This window comes from Corapipo altera, unplaced genomic scaffold, assembly GCF_003945725.1.
Source record: "Corapipo altera isolate COAL_440 unplaced genomic scaffold, ASM394572v1 63, whole genome shotgun sequence".
Taxonomy (NCBI): Eukaryota; Metazoa; Chordata; class Aves; order Passeriformes; family Pipridae; genus Corapipo; species Corapipo altera.
The window spans coordinates 1796416-1815579 of NW_020884928.1; the positions used below are offsets into that span (position 1 = coordinate 1796416).

General features: G+C 37.0%; 1 protein-coding gene across 4 annotated transcripts in view; it reads left to right on the forward strand.

The window, feature by feature from the left end:
* The window catches only part of PIP4K2A (phosphatidylinositol-5-phosphate 4-kinase type 2 alpha), a 107007-nt gene that overhangs the window by 77696 nt on the left and 10147 nt on the right, over positions 1-19164 (forward strand). For 3 of the 4 annotated variants that reach the window (XM_027658708.1, XM_027658710.1, XM_027658711.1), the window contains 2 exons: positions 7760-7906; positions 10535-10573. In XM_027658708.1, coding sequence (XP_027514509.1) covers positions 7760-7906; positions 10535-10573 — 186 coding nt within the window. The remainder of the gene's footprint in view (positions 1-7759; positions 7907-10534; positions 10574-19164) is intronic. The other variant, XM_027658709.1, reaches the window with a different exon arrangement.

Consider the following 19164-nt stretch of genomic DNA (forward strand, 5'->3'; position numbering starts at 1 on the left):
TATTATTGGTGTATTATCAGTTATTAGTCTTACTACTCTTAGGTATTACTCAGCTGAACATCATTTACTTATGAAATGCAGCAGAACTATTGATATACTCAAATGGGTCAGACTTTCATATATTAGAAAAGCTGTTGCTGTGGCTCACAGATGTAGTTGGACCATTTAAAACTGTGGAAGTTAATCAAGCAATTTTTTGTTAAATACTTAAATAGTATGTGAGAGCAAAATCAAATATTCATTGGAAATGAATAGTGCAGTTTTGTTTTAAACCTAGGCTCCTGACTCCAAGAGCATGGACCAGAAAAAGGGAATTAAACTTACTGCTCCCTTTGTCATTGTTAAGGGAGAGTTCAGCAAAGTCATCTATGATAAGTACATTACCAGGATTTTACCCTCTGTTTAAAAATGGGTAATACCCCGCTACCTCCTAAAGGAAAACTTTTTGTTCCAGCATATATTCAAGCTATGTTTATATATTTCTTTTGGGTATATTGTCCTTTGCAAAAACTTTAATTTATACAAAATACAGAATGTACTATTGTAGATATTACTATATATGTAGATGTTTTCTAAACTACAAATATGATTTTCAAGGGCAGAAATCAATGACAGTTGAGTAAAATTCTGAAGGCAGCTGTTATGGTATCTGAAATGTCAGAATCAAGACACGCTGCCCTTTCCAGTGACTTATAAACTTGTTTAAATCTTAAATTGGTATAAAAGTGGATCCCTATGCTCTTTTAGAACAGATGATGGGCAGGATAAAAATTTTTAAAAATAAATGAAAGCAATTTGAGTGTCTCAGATAAACCAACACCTTTTCAACACCTTTTTTTTCTTTTTTCGTTAAATTGGACTTCAAAAGGAATTTATTATTCCTCAGTGCTGACACCCAACTAACCAGTAAAGAAAAGAAATTGAGAAGCCATCTCAAAGCAGAGGAACAAGAGGAACAAAGGGGGAACCTGGATGCCAGGTACCCACTAAAACCACTCTCTCACTCCCCTCTGCAACTGGACAGAGGAGAGGAAATACAACTAAGGGTTCATGAGTCGAGATAAGGACTGGGAGAGATCACTCAGTCATTACCATCACAGGCTCGAAGTGGGGATATTAATTAAATTAACAGAATCAGAGCAGGAGAATGAGAAGTAAAATCTTAAAAACACCTTCCCTCCACCCCTCCCTCCTTCCAGGTTCTACCTCCTCCCTAACAGTGGTTCAGGGAGATGTGGAATGGGGGTTATGGTCAGTTCAGCACAGGTTATTTCTGCTGCTGCTCAGAGAGAGGAGTCCTTCCTCTGCTCCTGTGAGGTCCCTCCCATGGGAGACAAACTTCTCCAATGTGAGTCCATCCCACAGGCAACAGTTCTCCATGAACTGCTGCAACATGGGTCTCCTCTATAGAGTGCAGTCCTTCAGGCACAGGCTGCTCCAGCGTGGGTCCCCACAGAGCCACAAGTCCTGCCAGTAAAGCCTGCTCCAGCATGGGCTCCTCTCTCCATGGGGCTGCAGGACCCTGCCAGGACCCTGCTCCATCTTGGGCCTCCCACGGGGTCACATCCTCCTTCAAGCATCCACCTGCTCCAGTGTGGGTCTCTGCACCCCCATGGTGCTTCATGGGCTGAAGGGGCACAGTTGCCTCACCATGGGCTGCACCAGGGGCTGCAGGGGAACCTCAGCTCCAGTACCTGGAGCACCTCTTCCCCCTCCTTCTCCACTGACCTTGGTGTCTGCAGAGTTGTTCACATGTTCTCATTCTGCTCTTCTCTGGCTGCAGTTTTCATCTGTCCAATAACTTTTTTTTTTCCTTCTTCAATATGTTATCACAGAGGTGTTACTGTCATTCCTGATTGGCTTGGCCTTGGCCAGTGGCGGGTCCATCCTGGAGCTGGCTGGCATTGGCTCTGCTGGACGTGGGGGAAGCTTCTGGCAGCTTCTCACAGAAGCCACCCCTGTAGCCCCCCCACTACCAAAGCCTGGCCACACAAACCCAATACAAGCTTACAAACCTTCCAGTATAAAGCTGCTTGTGAGTGCTAAGGTTTTCTATAGGCAGTTGTCCCTGCTGACTGCACAGTTCTCTTCCCTACACAGGTAATTGTATGCAGGACTGACACCTATTGCACTGCCTGTTTGTCTCCCTGGCAACCAGCAGAAATAGTGAATAATGGTAAAGGAGAGAGACTGCACATTTACCGGAGGCAGCAAACAGTGGAGTGATGGAGATGGTAAGAAAGGAAAGCATAGAATGAGCAAAAAAGGGGAATTAACAGCATAAAAGAGAAAACAAAAGCAGAAAAATATATGACCTTAGCTGCTGGGGAGGAAAAAAGATATGAAAGAAACAGGAAAGCAAATGAAAGGGGGAAAAATTTAGGCAATAAGGTGAAAAGGGGGGAAATTGCACCAAGAACAGTGTTAAGGGCTATACAGGAATCAAGAATTAGCACAAGGATGTTGTGTGGAAGGTAGGAGAAAAATTAAAATCATAAATAGATAGAAAAACATTACTGCAGGCTAAAACCAATTTAGTCACAGAATTGGTGACAACATAGGCTGGAGAATATCCCAGAAAAGAAAGTGGGGACTGGGTGCCTAGGAATTTGCACTGAGATGTTCTGGTGCCAAGCTGGTAGGTTGCTAAAGCAGAGCTACATTTACATTTGTGTCATCCTCCCTCCGTGTCATTACTTGCACAGGTTATCAGCAGCTTCCGTCCTCCCAACCCCCGCATCCGTATGTATCACAAAAAGAAGGGAAAGGGTAGGTACAAAGGCAAAGCAAGGCAGTATAATGTAATACTATTTGAACAAAACTGGGCATGAAGAAGGATGTATGCCATGTAGTGGTGACCCTGACATTCTGTATGTCCTAATGTAGTAAGAGATGGTGATTTCTCGGAAATGTAGTTGAAAAAAGCCTTTCAGCCAGTTCCTTGTGAGAATCAAGAGGCAGCACAGAACCCAGCCTCTGCCCTGTGCTAAGATAACTGACCTGTAAAGCAGTTTTGATCTGAAAAAAATAGGAGAAGCAGAAAAAGTAGAGATGAGAATATATGCATTCTCATCCAAACAGTCTACATTTCACCTGCATCCAATGGGCCAACTCTTTCTATAGGAGAGGTAACTCTGAAAATTGGAAACTCGTTAGTGTGGTGGTTAAGTGGAATTGCATAAGGCTGATATACAAAGGGACCACACAGACTAGAACTGTAACTGAAAAACACATCAAAAGTCTTCACTGGAAGATGTGAAATTTCATAGATAAATATCTAACTACACAAACTGGCAAAATGAATTTGGTCATACTGACTCTGTTGAGGCCTGGTTTTCACCAGCAGGTGTTTTCTGTGTATTTATTGTATTTTCTGTATGTAAGCTATTGCTGCTGTGCACAGCACTTTTCAGAAGAGGTCAGTCCACACAGTGACTTGATTGTAGCAATACCAAGAATAATGTTCCTGGTAGCAAATCTGTAGCCTAGATAATCACATGTGGTGGTAATACTGAGATTATGCTGCACTTAGAAGTAAAAGTCACACTGGCCCAAGTCTGAAACAACATGACGTGTAAGACCCTGTGTGAATCAGAGGGCTTGTATATGAAAACTCGTATGTTTGTTGCATAGTTCTTTAAATGAAATTACTTTCTTACATGGCTTACTAGAAGAAAACAGCTTTATATGACTTGAAAATCTTTAACTTTCTGTTGTGTGCTGTAGAAAATTGTGAAAATAATATATAAAGGGGTAACAGAGAATGAGCATGGTGTGTATTTCTAAATTAATGTTTGCAAAACAGGACTAGCTGTGAGAAACAGGAATGTTGAGTTTTCACATAGAACCAAGATAGATATAATTCAGGATTTAGTTTTCACTGATGTCAAGTCATTCCACAGACTGTCTCCAAGTGATGGAGGAGAAATAGCAGAAACAGAAAGTTTACCCTGTGTTTTCCCAAAAAGAGCCAAAAGTACTTTAACTTCTTTGCTGGTGAATATTGTGCTATCTTTTAGTCATCCTGATACCTTACTAGCATTGCCATGGGGAAGCAGGAAGCTAATGAGACAGAAGAAGTTCTGTTCTTATTAAGGAATCTCAAAGCTGTATTTATACAAAAATTAATGAGAATATAGGAAGAATTTCTTACCAATTTTCAGCTTTAAGCATGAGTTTCCAGAGAGTTCAGAAAATTACTTACTTGAAACCTGTGCTGCACAGCTGATAAAATGTTGATATGCTGATGTCACTTTACCTTGTTAATGGTAATACTTAGTGTCCTTATGCTGTGCACAAAAGTTAAAATTGTCTGAAATAACAATGAAATGATAGGGTGTTTATTACAACACTAGTTTTAGAAAGGATGGATTTTGTTAATGCATATAAGGACTTGTAAATGTATTAGCTAAGTAGTACAGTTTTATTTAGGAAATCTGCTGGTAGAATTGTTTTAATGTTCTTCTTAGAAAAAGTTAACATACAGGAGTGAAGGTCTTTTCTTTCACTGAAATTTAGCAGTCCTGTTAAGAATGTACCGGCTTATTTTCTAGGCTCACTTTTTTTCCAGCTGTGAGTGGGAAACTTCAGGAAATCATTCCTAAAAAGCACCTTGAGGTGACTAAAATTGCTACTTCCTTTATATCAAGATGGACAAATTGAAAATCTGCCAACCACAGTCACCAGTGCAAGTCCTGCTGGACTCCCACCCAAACAGATGACACGTTTTGCCTCCTCTCTGATGCAGATATGGGGGATTGATAGTTTCAAAGGTAGGAAGTTCTAGACCAATCTTGTAGATGCTGAAAGCAAGTGGCATTCCTCCCTCTTTCCTTTGCCTCCCCATCAGTATAAGAAATTCTGTCCTAAGGAAACACTGAAATAATTTTAGAGGCTTCTCTTTAGATTGCAATGGCACAAGTGTCCACAGTCAGCAGCAAATGGGAAACAACTGTGTGGTACGTGGTGTACTTTGAGAAGGGTCTCTTAGAAGCCTGCAAGAATGTGGCCACATCCCTTTTTATCAAGGGAAGAGAAAGAAGAGCTCCTCATGTTCTGTGTTGCATGCTGGTAACACTGCCCTTTCAGAAGGGTTCGTTTGCACGGTATTGAAATGAAACAACAGCATCAGCAAATGGCAAACCCTAACTTACAAATAGGACTTAAGCAACTCTCATTAATGACCTTTTTGTCCTTGTTACATAGTACAGAGCAGTTTGGGAGGGGGTTGTATACTGCTAACAGAAGAATTTGTTTTATGGTATTATGGTGGGTATGTAGCTCATGTTATGTTAATGATGTTGCCATTTTACAGATTTTACACTCAGGATCAGAAAGGTTAAAATCGGAGAGATAGCAGTAGCTAGGGTTGAAAAGAGAGTTTAAGTGTCAAGACTGGCACTCACAGCTGAGAGGAAGGGCGGGGGTTATTAGTCAAGGTGCCTAGCTGGCATTCCTTCACATGGCACAAACTGTCTGTATGATTTCAGATAAAGACTCTGCATCTCAGATCCCCATCTGGAAAATTGTTATTTAAATAATAGTTATTCATTTTAAGTATTTAAAGTCTGTAGTTAAAAGCCATAAGATTAGGAATGGCTGAAATTCTGTGACACTAAACTCTTGTTGGAACCTAGATTAATTTTTATCATCCTTGCAGAATGAAATCATCGTAGAGTTGAAGTCTCGCAATAAATGATTTTATAGGAACAACCCTCTACACTTTCTATAAAGCTTTAGAAAAGTATTTACATTTAGGATATATGCCAAGTACTTGGTGTTTATAACAAAATAATCATTGTAGTTTGACTAATAGATATTAGTACTTTAAACAGATTTTCTGTAAGCTCAGCATTAATAGTTCTCATTTCACTTTATGATTGGATCTCTAAGAGAAATGACTGATGGTCAAAATGAGCTGTGTATCCTGTAATGTGTTATAACTGCTTTGTGATGTTGGTAATAGCCCTATGATTGAAAATCCTCCAATTTGAGAACTCCAGCTTAAAAATTCTGTATCTGTTAAACAGAAGTTTTCTCTTTGTGCACTGCTCACAACTGACATTGCTTTTGTGGCCTTTTACTGACAAACTTTTCATTTGCATTTTGGGGTGTACAGTCATATTTCCTTCCTAGGATTCTGACTTGTATTCACTGAACCTCTGCAGGACCTTCACATGTTTTGCCCATTCCTTGGCAGTTTGAGCTTAAAAACACTTTGCGGTGAAGTGTCACAACTGCATCATGACTACATGTTCTCTGCTTCAGGGCTTGAACCTCCACTAGAGCTCTGGGGCAGGCAGAAAGGAGCATCCCAAACTATTCCAGCAAGATTCAACAGGGCTCACGTGTCAAGAGCTGTCAGTCAAAATTGGGTTCAATTCACAGTCAACAATTTCTGTCTTTGTTGTTCATTCCCTTTGTTTCTTGGTGGACAGGATTGTTTTCAGAACTCTTAAATCCTTCTGGTTTTATTTTGCCAATTAAAAAGGAAAGTCTGCCTGTGATATGTACAGAATCCAATAGAAAGTTAGTGAGAGAAATTCTTTAAAGTTAGCAGAGGAACCCAAAATTGCAAAATCTCAAGGATTCCAAGAGCTTTGTTATGTCATTTGTTACCAAATACTACCTACATTTGTTAAAAAATTCACATGGCTTATTCAGTTAACTTGTTCTAAGTTCTTCTAAAGTCTGTATTTATTTCTAAGGTCACTTCAGCACAAAAGAAAGAGCAGCTTCAGTATTCAATGAATATGTTCTGCTTTAAAAGCTGACTTTTGGGTAGATTTGATGTTTCCTATTTGGAGCTTGAACATTTAAATTTTCTCCAAATTCCTCAGTTTGAGACTTGGTATTAACAAAAAGAGGAAAGCTGGTGAGTCCTTTCCTGGTTTGCATCATTGTGGTTTAACTTTTCCTTGATTCCACAAAAAAAAGTTTATATGTTTGAGTAGGGTTTTAGGATTAATACAATATGGGCATTTTTATTCTGGGAATAAAAATTCATTCTTCAATACTTCCCATCCTCAATGTGTCTCTGCTTTTTCTGCTTCCTCCAGTGGACTTTCCAATAGAACAATTAGTTTTAAGGCAGGTGATTGGAAAAAAAAAGACAGGTTGCAGGTGCAGGTGGCAAATTTTTTTAAGGTTAATAGCCCATTTGTAGTGGAATATGGTGACCTTAAGGAAATATAATGATTCATAAATAAAAAAGTACAGGGAACTTGCACTTCACTGCTCAGCTCTATTGACCCTGAAAGGCTACTACCACACAGGAACTAGCAGAAAGTCGGTGATGATAAATAATACCCCTTGCTGTGACAACACCATAAATGTTCATTATAATAAACAAATGCTGAGAATGGAGGAACATACAAATTAAATATAATCTGGGACAACAAAGTACACATTACAGTGGTGTGGTGTTCAACATCAATACCAAAATGTTATCTGCTTAGAGGTGCTTTTTGGACCAAAAAAGTTGAAAAGTCTGTCAAATGTAGTCTGCCCTTCCTGTGAGAAGGCAAGAGTTATAAGTTAAGCAGTTCAGGATTTTAATTTTTAAACACTGGCCTAAAAGCAGGATAACCTCCGGATGAAGGGGTTGGTTTTGACATGATTTTTTTTGAAAGTTTGTCTCCACGCAAATACATATTCAGCAAATAAATGTGTTATTTCTAGGAATTTTATATCTAAAGTGATATAAATACATATTTATGTGTGTCAACTGTCATTTCTGTTTTTTCTTTTTATTCTGCAGTTTATTGTGGAGTGTCATGGGAATACACTTCTTCCCCAGTTTTTGGGCATGTACCGGCTTACTGTTGATGGAGTTGAAGTATATATGGTTGTTACAAGAAATGTCTTCAGCCATCGTTTATCTGTTTATAGAAAATATGATTTAAAGGTGAGAAATAATTGCTGTTGAAATGACTGATAAAGTAGATTAAAATCTTTACTATAAATGTTAGGTTATTCTGATGCTTGAATATTGCTTAGAATTTTAATTATATTAAAATTGTGTTGAGTAAGAGTCAGCATTAAGTGGTTTAATTCTACACCTAGGTTTAGCAAAACTGAATGATGGTTTTATAGAAATTGTACACATTTATTTGTTTTGTGCATTTTTAAATGCAGCAATCTAACCAGGTATGGTTGTTGAATGTTACTAATGGTTAAAGGTAAAACACTTCACACTAGTAATAATAATTCTGCTTCTTATAGGTTTTTTTCAACATTATGAAAAGCCAGCCACAGTTGATTCTGCAGAGGGCTTTTATAAAACAAGTAAATATCATCATTTAAACCAATAAATGCTACTGACAAAGTATGTCATGATTACAAAAGCTTCACAATTCATTCAATATGTTAAAAATAATTCAAGTGAAAAGGAGAAGGTTCTTATAAAAAACAAAATATCTGTTGCATTTATCATAAGATCTGTTTTGGGTTTTTTTCCAGAAGCTTTCTCTACTCATTGTAATTTTGCCAATAGTTAATATACAGGGCTTACAATGAATGCCCAAAATGTAGTTTGTCTTTCTACCCAAGGGATTGTATTTTAATTTCCTCTCTAAAGTATCCCCTTAGAAACCTACTTCTTTCTAATACACTTAATTTCTTTGTGCTGAACCGCTAAGTGCATCTGCAAGCTTGTTTTAAAATATTCATTTATCTTTCTATATTAAGAGAATTGTCCTGTGATGTACTGCACTGTCCCTTCCTACTGTCAGGTCTCTACCTAGCAATTCATTAGGTAGTTGACTGAACTTGATTTATAAGAACTGATTTCTGAATTGTCAACAATTTACTTTTTGATATTTAGTATTACTGGCAGTAGTTGTTACCAGGGAAAGTTTGGGGTTTTTTATTTGAGAGAACCGTATGTGTTCTAGAGCATCATAATGTCCAAATATATTTAAAATGAAACAGTACTTATATACAGTATATTCTTAACATTGGTGTCAACAGGTCCTGCTGTTGTTTACCTCTGTGAATGCTTCTGTGCTGTATTCAGTTTTTCAAGCTGTAAGCATTGCTTTAACTTCTCATACAATTCAAATTTAACATCAATATCATATTATTCTTTGAAACAAACTCCTGCACTGAGCAGATTTCTAGTGACAGTGCATATGTTATCAATCACTTTTTATTTATATTGTTTGCTACAGCATCTGCAGTTGTAGATTCAGAGTCCTTTTTCATACATTAGTATTTTTGATAGCAGCTCAGAAGTCACTTATAGCACAATTCTCTACCTGTGTAGGTACTAAGAAAAAAAGACCACAGATCAGCACAGGATTTCAAAGGCATTTTCCTGGCCACAGAGGCATTTTGTTAAAATTACTTCAGTGTAATTTTTTTGCCAAATTTGATATTTGGCATTCTCCCTAGTTTTTACTATTGTGAGTCTTTTTTTTTTCCCTTCAGTTTAGTTGTCAGCTGATCTTTTTTCCGACCTACTAGTCTGTTGGAGCACAGAATACAATATAAAAGATGTCTCATCAGTTAACTAAAATGTCAGGCATTTACCAGGCTTTATTATCAGTTAACAACATAAACCTGGGCCATATAACTAAGAGATACTGTCCCATATATCTTTTCTCTCCATCCTTCATATGTTTTTTAAGTTTCTTTCTTAAAAAAAAGAAAAACATGGATGTGGTTGAGAATCCTCACATTCTCTAAACTAGTAAGACTCCACTCCAGCACTTCTTTACACAATACACACCTTCCAACAAACAGTAGAGCTAATTTACCCAGCTTTCAATATCCAGTTGTCATGTTTGTAGCTACTATTTCATTTCTTGCAGTGCTATTATGTGGTAAACAAATGCTGGGTACTTAAAAGTATGGTCCTGCTTCAAGAAATTTTTAAGGAAATATATATGGTCATTTTTTTTTCATCTCCAACTTATTCAGGAAGCACCATATTGCCTACTGGTTTTAAGATAAAAAACAGATTAAAAAACAAATCCAAAATGTCTTTGGCAACCACTTTAAATCTTGCGAATCCACAGTTGGTCTCATCTCTTCTTTTTACTCCATGTTACTGTGAGGTGCATTGTTCTTTTTTGTACTTTATGATCTCTTAAATATTTTTTATGTTTATATTGTGTGACATCCTTTTCAAATGTGTATTTTATATGTCGAAACAGTTAAGTAGAATAGGCTGTTCCATAACCATATGACTTAATTGGCACAAAAAGATGGGAAGTCTGCTGAGCAAACTGAACTTCCAGGATCATAGACTCAAAATGAGGATGAGATGAGGAAGAAGCTCCAGGAATCAGGAGGATAATAGATGTAGAGCATTTGAGGATTTAATCCATCTTTCTTCTCTCATGATACATCTTCTTCAAGTGATTGCAGCAGTTCAGAGGTCCTGGGCATTCTACCTACTGTATCACCTTTCTTTAAAACAGCTCTCAAGTTCAGAAGGATACAGTTCATCCACTTTTTGACCTGTTATCGTAACATTTTCAAATTAGTTTCTGACATATGCACATTTTTAGATCCATTTTTTCTGTTTCAGGGCTCTACTGTGGCTCGAGAAGCCAGTGACAAAGAAAAGGTACGGTGCATTTCTGTTTCTTTTTCAATTATCTAACCTGCTAGCTAGTCTCAGAACAAACATAACCAGTGCTGTTCTGCCTCTTTTCTTTTTTTCTGCTATATTCTTCCCTCTTGAGTTCTACCTTATCCCTCCTTTATCTTTCCTCTATTTTCTGCAGACCTTTGAATAGTGGTTTGCAATGGTGTTGAAATTTCAGAGGTAAGTGAGCCAATCCTCTACCTCCTCCTTTTCCTTTTTTCTTTTCTCTTAGTTTCTTCAGAGCCTGCCCTGTGGTAGGAAAACATCAGGACTTTGTTCTCTTCCCTCCTGCTTCTTCATCTTCTTTCTCTTGCTCTTTTAATATTGATATTTATGGAAATCCCATGTCAGTTCACGGAATGTGACGTGGCACCACGTCTAAAGTGAATGCAAAGATGAACCAAACTTTGAATTGTGAGAACCTCTGGGTATGTAAAGCCCACAGAAAGGAGCGAGTGACTGACAGATGTACATGTAGCCATACTGAGAGACAGTCTCCCTCAAATTCTGGGCTGAAGCTTTCCTCTAAAAGCAAATTGATCATTTTCTTTTTCTACACCTTGAACTTCAGTTCATTTGAGACATTTAATATCCTCAAAATCCGTTTTTCTTTGAGGTTTTACTGAAATAACTTGATGGTTCTTTAGGAGAGGCTTGTCTAAAGATTCTACAGATAATTGAAAGTGGAACATAGTCTCCATCATCTCAGACTTCTTAGATTTCAAATTTGGGTGAAGGCTAATGACCCTGAGATTAGCCCAGTTGGTTAGAGCACAGTGCTAATAATGCCAGGGTTGTGGGTTTGATCCCCATAGGGGCCATTCAGTTTGATGATTTGATGATCCTTGTGGATCCTTTCCAACTCAGAGTATTCTGTGATTCTGTGAACCCATGACCCTTGTTTTCTTAATTTTTCCAAGCACATTCCTTTTGAATTAGCATGAGATCATTCAACAGTTCCCTTAAGAGACTTTATTTTATATTGTCCCCAAATTCCATTCAGATCTTTTTTTTTTCCTAAGCATTAGTTGTATCATACCTGCCTCTCTGAGCCTTCTAGAGATCATACAACTGCACTAAGGAGTAAGGGACATGGCAGTAGCTGTCAGCCCTACAGTTCTGGCTGCATGAAAAACTCTGTGCAGAGTTTTTCCATTTTGTCCCAAGGCATGAACAAACACTTAAAATTCTTTTTCCAGCATTAGGCAACTACCATGTCCCAAATGCCAGCTGCAGTTAGGATTGTCAGCATAAGCTCTCTTTTTGCTGTACAGGGCCCTCAAGAACATGTCCTGAATAGTCTCCTTTCTTTTCTTGTCATCTGTTTTTGTTCTTGTTTAGTAGTGCAACTCTAGTGTTTTTAAAACGGAGGGATTAACCCTTCATTGTCTTACAAACAGTAACTTACGTCACTGAAAACCTCTGCTGGTAGTGCTGAAATAGTCTGACAAAGATGAGGAGGGCAGATTATTTGGATGGGACTACTTCAGGTTGCAACATTAATGCTTGGAATAATAATAATGTAAAATTGAACAATATTTTGCGTATTCAGCTGTACAGGAGCTGATACTATACAGATATTTAGTGCAGTAGTTTTGAGCAGTTTTAGGAATATGCCTCATAATAATAAATAGATTAATAATAGTACACACATAGTGCAGTTATTACATCAAGTGAGGACCTTATTTAAAGAAACAGTGCCTTTATTTTGTTCCCATGGAAGTTCATGGCAAAATTACTATTGAACTTGCTTATAGCTAAGTTGAAACTAAATTGTGTAGTTTTGTATAACTGTATACAACAATTATTCTCTAAATTTAATGTGAAATCATAACTTTGCTAAGGCAAATAAAAATTCCTATCAACTTCACATCTAGGACCTCCTCTTTGATTCTGAGTACTTCTCTAAAAGAAATAATTCTTATCTTGCTATTTTAATAGTTTGATTTCTTGGAGGTGGAACTGCACAAAGCTTATTGATGTTGTAAGCAGACGGTCTGAGGCTTTCAGAACAGCTTTCTGCTCCTCCAACAACAGTGCAATGCAGCAGGGAAGCCACAAGCTCACACTCAGAACAAATGTTTAAGAAAGGGAATTATTGGATAGACTTCTAAGTTCATTGAGGGAACAACATTTTACACTTTAAGAAATACTTCTAGAGATTTAAGCAAGGGAAAAATATTATTTTCCTTATTACTTGGCTTTTGTTAAGTTTTGGAGTCTGCTGCTTGATTTGAAAGGGTGAGAAGAATACGCTGCACCTGTGGATTGCAGATGTTCAGGACATTCATTGTCGCTACAATCTGAATCTGCAATAGGCATGAGAACAGCAGTGATTTACTCACCTAAGCTACTCAGATGTTTCCAAGGCACTTTTTAAGGTTAAATAAAAAAAGTGTTGTATATTTCTACAAATAGACAAGCAAAGCTTTGTTTTGAAACTCTGAGCAGTTCTAAAGGACTGCTGTCATGAGATGTATCTCTGCATATGTGTCACTGATTCCAGGTCCTTGAGGACTGTGTTGACCTAAGTATGTAAATGGTCCATTACTCATAACTGGCAAGTTATACCGTGTTTTATCACTTCAATTTTCACTTAAGTAGATGTCATTGTTTCGAACTTTTTATTTGTTGTCATCTCTGGGAATCTCAAATCAGTCTTAAAGATGTTAAAACAGATGGAAAATTTTGGCTTGAAAAGGAAGGGGGGAAAAAAAAAGACATTTTAGCAAATTCTCTGAAGAGATTTTGGCATCTCCTATCTTAGAAGAAATTGTCCTGAATGATTAAACAAAACCAGACAATCTGAGAACTGTAGCTGGTATAGTAACTTATTAGCCCATTTTTAGCCAGAGGCAAGTTAAATCATCAATGTATTAATATTATTCTGAAATGACAGTAATATAATTTCAATTAATGGTAGCATTATTTAATTACTTATTTTTGAAGGTTTCTATTGCTATTCACATCTTAGAAACAGTAATAAAACAGGAAGCTTTTGGTGCTAAAATGTATGGCTAAGATTTCCAGCAATGCTCTAGGTTTTAAGCAGGCTTTTAAATAATTCATATTGAATTTCAAATGCCAATATTGAAGTAATCAAATGGTTTCCAAAATATCAAGAATAATATGTTTACTTCTATTAAAGCTGGAGAAGTCAGAAAACAGAAGAGCAAGTCTTTCAGTCACATTCCGATACAGACTGTAAATTTTAGATAAATTACTTTTTAAAGGCAAATTTGGCAAAAATTATGATGCTCTTGAATCTTTTTCCTATCAAACATCAAGTTGTTATTTACTGAGTTTATAAAGAAGAAACAATTACGCAGAAAGACTTAGTGGACTGTAATATAAGAAATTGAGGGGGAAAGTATGTTTCTACTTTAGTTTGGTAGTGTAAAATAGGTACTAGTATTCAAACATTTTTTTTAAATCAGTTTTTAGGAAGAAAAGTTGTCTGGATTGACTTTTAAGAATGGTACTTTTCCATCCTGTTTTCAGTTTACCTCCTGTTTGACCGTCTTCAGCTGTTTAATATCCTAACATACTGATGAGAAGCTCTGAAGCTGTCATTTCAGTATTTCATGATAGTCAGTGCAGAGACAAGCTCCATCCCTTGGATTTCACCTTAACACACAATTCCTTTCATTTGTGTTATAAATGATGTTTTTAATAATAAAGAAGGCATTGCTTTCTTGGCAACATGTATCATAACATGCACTTACAGTTGTCTTGAATTTTGAAAGAATGGTACGTTTCAACAGTTGTCAAATTCTGACAGCTGCTCCTTTTTATTTTTTAGGCTTTAGTTCTCTTTTTATTTTTATTATTTTAATAGTGGGCATTTTCTATTCATTCCTTGGACAATTTTGCCCTCTTAAGTGAAATGAGGATAATGCAGAACTCCCCTGGTGGTCTGCCTGCTCACAATTATGCCATACTTGCAGTAGGACGTTAAATTAGCAGTAACAGCTGAGTCTGCTTGTACTGATAAAAGAACTTAAACATGTTGCTTGTGAGTGAGCAGCTCAGAAGGAAATTTTAAGAAGAAAAATAAAACCTAACTGAACTGATGCCCACCACATTTCATCTTTCTTGAGCAATTTCAGAAATTATTACGTGTTTTAAAATTAACCTAAAACTGGTTGCATTGCCACCTCTGTGGTATGGGTAGTTTCATAAATCAGCATAAATGCAGAAAAATTATAGTAAATACAATTGAACAAATAATTTTATATTTGAGTTTCTCTTTGGAAAAAGATTGCTGTAGTTGACAGTTATGTTATATCTTAGTTAAATTGTATGCAAAATACATAGCTGTGATAATTAGATTGGAAGATGCTACTAGGTGTTAGCTTTGTGGGGTTTTTTATATATTACAATATAGAGTAATTAACTGATTTCTGAGAGCAAAGTATAACCTGAGGAAGAAGGGGTTTCATATAGGAGCATTGCAACAAGATCAATCAGTCTTGACTCAGGTTTGGTTTTTTGGTGGGTTTTTTTGTCTGTTTGTTTTTTGATGTCATTATGTAAAACTTTATTCAAGGTGGATCATTCCAAAGTCTGAGCTATTATTTCCTGCTATTTTAAAATTGCTAGTTTCAGAACAGCGTGGCTTTACTTATTTCTTTTAGTGATTTCAGTCTGCTTCGTGTGTCAGTCTTACCCAACAGACCTGTGAAGTGTCTTAGATTTCCTTGTGAAATGAATCTCAAGGTTGCAAAGTACAGAGATTGTAACTTTCAAAACATCACACTGCCAAGATACAAATAGACATTCAGAGTTCCGATTCCTATTACAGCGTTTAGCCTTCACGTGACATCAACCCCATTATTGTTTTTCCAAACAAATCACTAGTTTGCCTTTGGTTTTCAGGGTTTTTTTTGTTTAAAAGTCTGTTTTCCATATGCTGAAAAAATAAAAGGGGAACTTTGTGTTGCATTTTCTATGTTGCGTGTTCATTTTGCAGCAGGAAGACATTAACATTAGGAATAATTCTGGGTGCGTTTCCCTGAGCATTGAAAAGACAGTTTCTATTTTGATGCATGCTTGAATACCTAACCCATCTACAGCATCCAGCACAATTTTTTTTGTCTTACAAAAATGCTTAATTACACAGTTACATGGCTAAAATCATTCCAGTGTTCCCCCTCAAACCGCATTTTGGGGTTACAGCTCTATTTCCATTGCCTTTTACAGACCTGTGATGTCACTGTGGAGCTGCAGACCCTTGTTTCTTTAGAAACTCTGGTCTAGGGCAAGGCAAATTGTAGAACAAAAGTTTGGACCCAGGTCACAGAAATACTGGAGGGAAGAAGCTGCAGTGTTCAACCTTCTAAAGGAAGTTATTCTTCCGTGTTGTAGATCTAGTGACTCCAAACTTTTTGATTCAATTCAAAACTACCTGTTCCAAATTACTGCAAACTATATTTAATATTATCTCTTTCCCCCCCCCCCCCCAAATACTGCCTTCCATGTATGCTGGTGAACCCACTATTAAAAGAAAAATAAAGATGTATATGGGCATTTGCTGTGAAAGAAGCCCAGGGTGTGGACCTTTACTCTTGGCAGATGTTTTATATCATTTTCAAGAGTTATAAATTGAAAGCCAAATTTTTCCATGATTAGCTGTGTAAATAATATGACTTGTGTCTAGTTCCAAACAAAAAATAAGTCTGCTATGCCACATTTCTCCTACAACCTAATCTTTGCTATTGTTAGGTGAGAAATTCTGCTAGGTTGTAAAGACAATTAGTCTTTTTCCTTTTTCAGGCCAAAACTTACACTGAAACTTATGTAACCTATAGCTGTTTTAGTAAGCTGCTTCCAAAATGTCAGGATTAGTGTTAGCTATGACCATTATATTTGATGTCATGATGCACAAAAAATTCTTTTCGGGAAAAATAATTGCTAATATTCATTACAACACATTAGGCTAGGATGCTGAATTGAGACGTATTCAGAAATATACAAAAACTATTTCCATGTTGATATAGAAATAAAATTTCACCTGGTACCTACATTCCAAGGGGGTTTTTTTAAGCAAAACAATATCAGTTGGCTCTTACAGTATAATTTTACGTTTTGGATAAGGCTTTACACAGTCTGTCATCTTAGTTAGTTACTAAGAAATCTCTATTGATTTTTGGCCTTTTGAAAGGCAGTGAAATCTTCCTGCCATTAAAATTCTCTGTGACCATGGCAAACTTTGGAATGCAAACCTGAAGTGTGCAAATAACATGTTTTTTTTTATAAATAAATATTTCATATCTGTAAAACCTGTTGTGCCTTTCTTGCATCTTTAAGTAGGGGATTAAAAACAATGGAGGTGGTTCAGAAAGAAAATCTATTATTAATTTAGTGGAAGTAGTTAAATGTTCATCTCCTGTGCAGCTCTTAAAATATTTAGTTCTTTAATGACAGTAATATGTTCATTATAATGAATTACATTCTAGGAGAATCTTTTTCCAACAAGGATTTTGCTTCATTGGAATATTTGAGACTTCATAAAAAATTAACCATATCAATTATTTCATTAAAGCAAACTCTCAGTTTTTTCATTTAGATAGTGTTTTAAACTGCCACAATAGGATTCTATTTGTGTTTATTTATTTCAGTGCATAAGAAGAAAATGAACATAGTAGGAGTTTTCAACATGAACACATATATTATTAATTTTGCATAACTACAAAAGCCCCTCCTAGTTGCATATTTCATAGGTCTTAATTCTTAAATTCACAAATCAATTTTAAGACAGGAATTTCGGTTAAAGTACTGCTGGAATCCCTCTTAGTGTTGGCTGTTATTAGTAATATCTAGGACATAGTAATATATGCAACAGTATCCTAGAACTATTCAGGTTTAAATAAATAGGGAGAATAATACTGCCTAGCACACACAGAAAAAAAAAATCTTTGTCTAATAACACCTAGAAAGAGGGAAGAGTATAGGCAGGGAGGCATCATGCAAATAATGTGGTGAGGGCAACCACTGGCACATAGCTTTTTAGCTTCAGTTTCTTAGATGGGACGCACTGCTTTTGCTTTTCTGTTTTTCTTCACATACTTCAGAACTGGCTTTTAACTTACGTGGTTCTACACTTGCCAGATCTTCACAGCTATGGGCATTTGGGTGAAGAAAAATGGCCTCAGATAAATATCCTCATGGGGATTATCAAGGACTGGGGAGCCTGCGCACAGGCAGTGAAGAATCTGGCTTTTTGGGAGAGCTGACTCACTGCCCTGAACGTCCTTGGGAGTACCCCTTGGGTCTTGTGATGGCAGGCAGGAAATGCAGCAGTGTCAGCTTTGCTAGCTCACTTTTATTAAAAATAGATCAGGGACAAGGTTAAAGTCGAGTATGGCACCCACACAATGGGCTTACCAGCTCTACCATCTTCCAAAAAGACATTACTTGTAATTTAAGTCTATTTTTATCAGCGACAGGACTGTGTTTAGTAGCAGAGCCGGTTCCCCCTCACGCTGCCCGCCGGTCTGACTGGCTGATGCTGTGCTCTGCGGGAAGTCTGGCAGAGCCTAGAGACGAACATGCATCTCAGCATCTTAACCACAAGCACATCCTTCCTATCTGCTCATCCCCCAGCTTTAAACAGCATTAGTAGGGGGTTTTTTTCAGTGTTAATGGGTTTGTTTCGCTTTAACCTCTGCCTATTGTAATAAATAACTTGGATATACTAGGTGGAAAAATAATCTGGGGATTTTTTTTTTTGTGACTTTGGGCTAGAAATGAAGGGAGCTTGGTTTCCTGCATTCTTTTCATTATTGTTTCATCTTAAATTAATTCATCCAAATCTCCTCTCCATTCTTAAGCATCCCACGCACTGGATTCCATCGTCCGGTGTTGGCAACATCCTTGGATCCACAGTCCCGCCTCTGCAGAATTAACTCTTGTCCATGGGACAGTATGCTCGATTGTGTTTGATAATCTCTACAGCTGTTAGCCTGGAATGCTTATCTGATGTTTCCCCTGCTCGTTTGCATCCTAAACCACTTACTGAGTGGAGTAAGGAGACCAGAAAGAAAATCAATGCATGCTGTGCAGTCATACTGCAGTAAACAATTCATTATGAGCTTCAAAAAGTGTCCAACATCATTTTTAAGTAAATCAGGCGAACACCCCAGGATGACTCCTCCACACAAGTGGAATGTGGGATGGGGAAATGGTTATAGCTCCAAATCGGCTGCTTGGGTGTTTTTTTTTCCTTTTATTATAAATTTAAATAGAGGATCTCTGCTAAAGGGTATTTTAATATATCAGAATGTTCTAGATGCAACACGGTAATAATTCAGAGCAACCAGACTAGAATCTTATTTTTTCCAGAGTTCATAGGTGTCAGGATGCAGTTTAATTATGGATTCATAACTGTTAAAATGTTACTAATTGCTTAAGTGGTTTTGAGCAGTTATTGGAAGAAAAGGATCACTTTTCTAAACAAAAGCAGCATTGTGGGATCTCAAGCAATTCACAAATTCCAGCTCAAAAAAAAAAATTTGGACAGTTGGGGAACTGAGTATTGTTGCCACCTCAGTGCACAGCACAACAGCAAA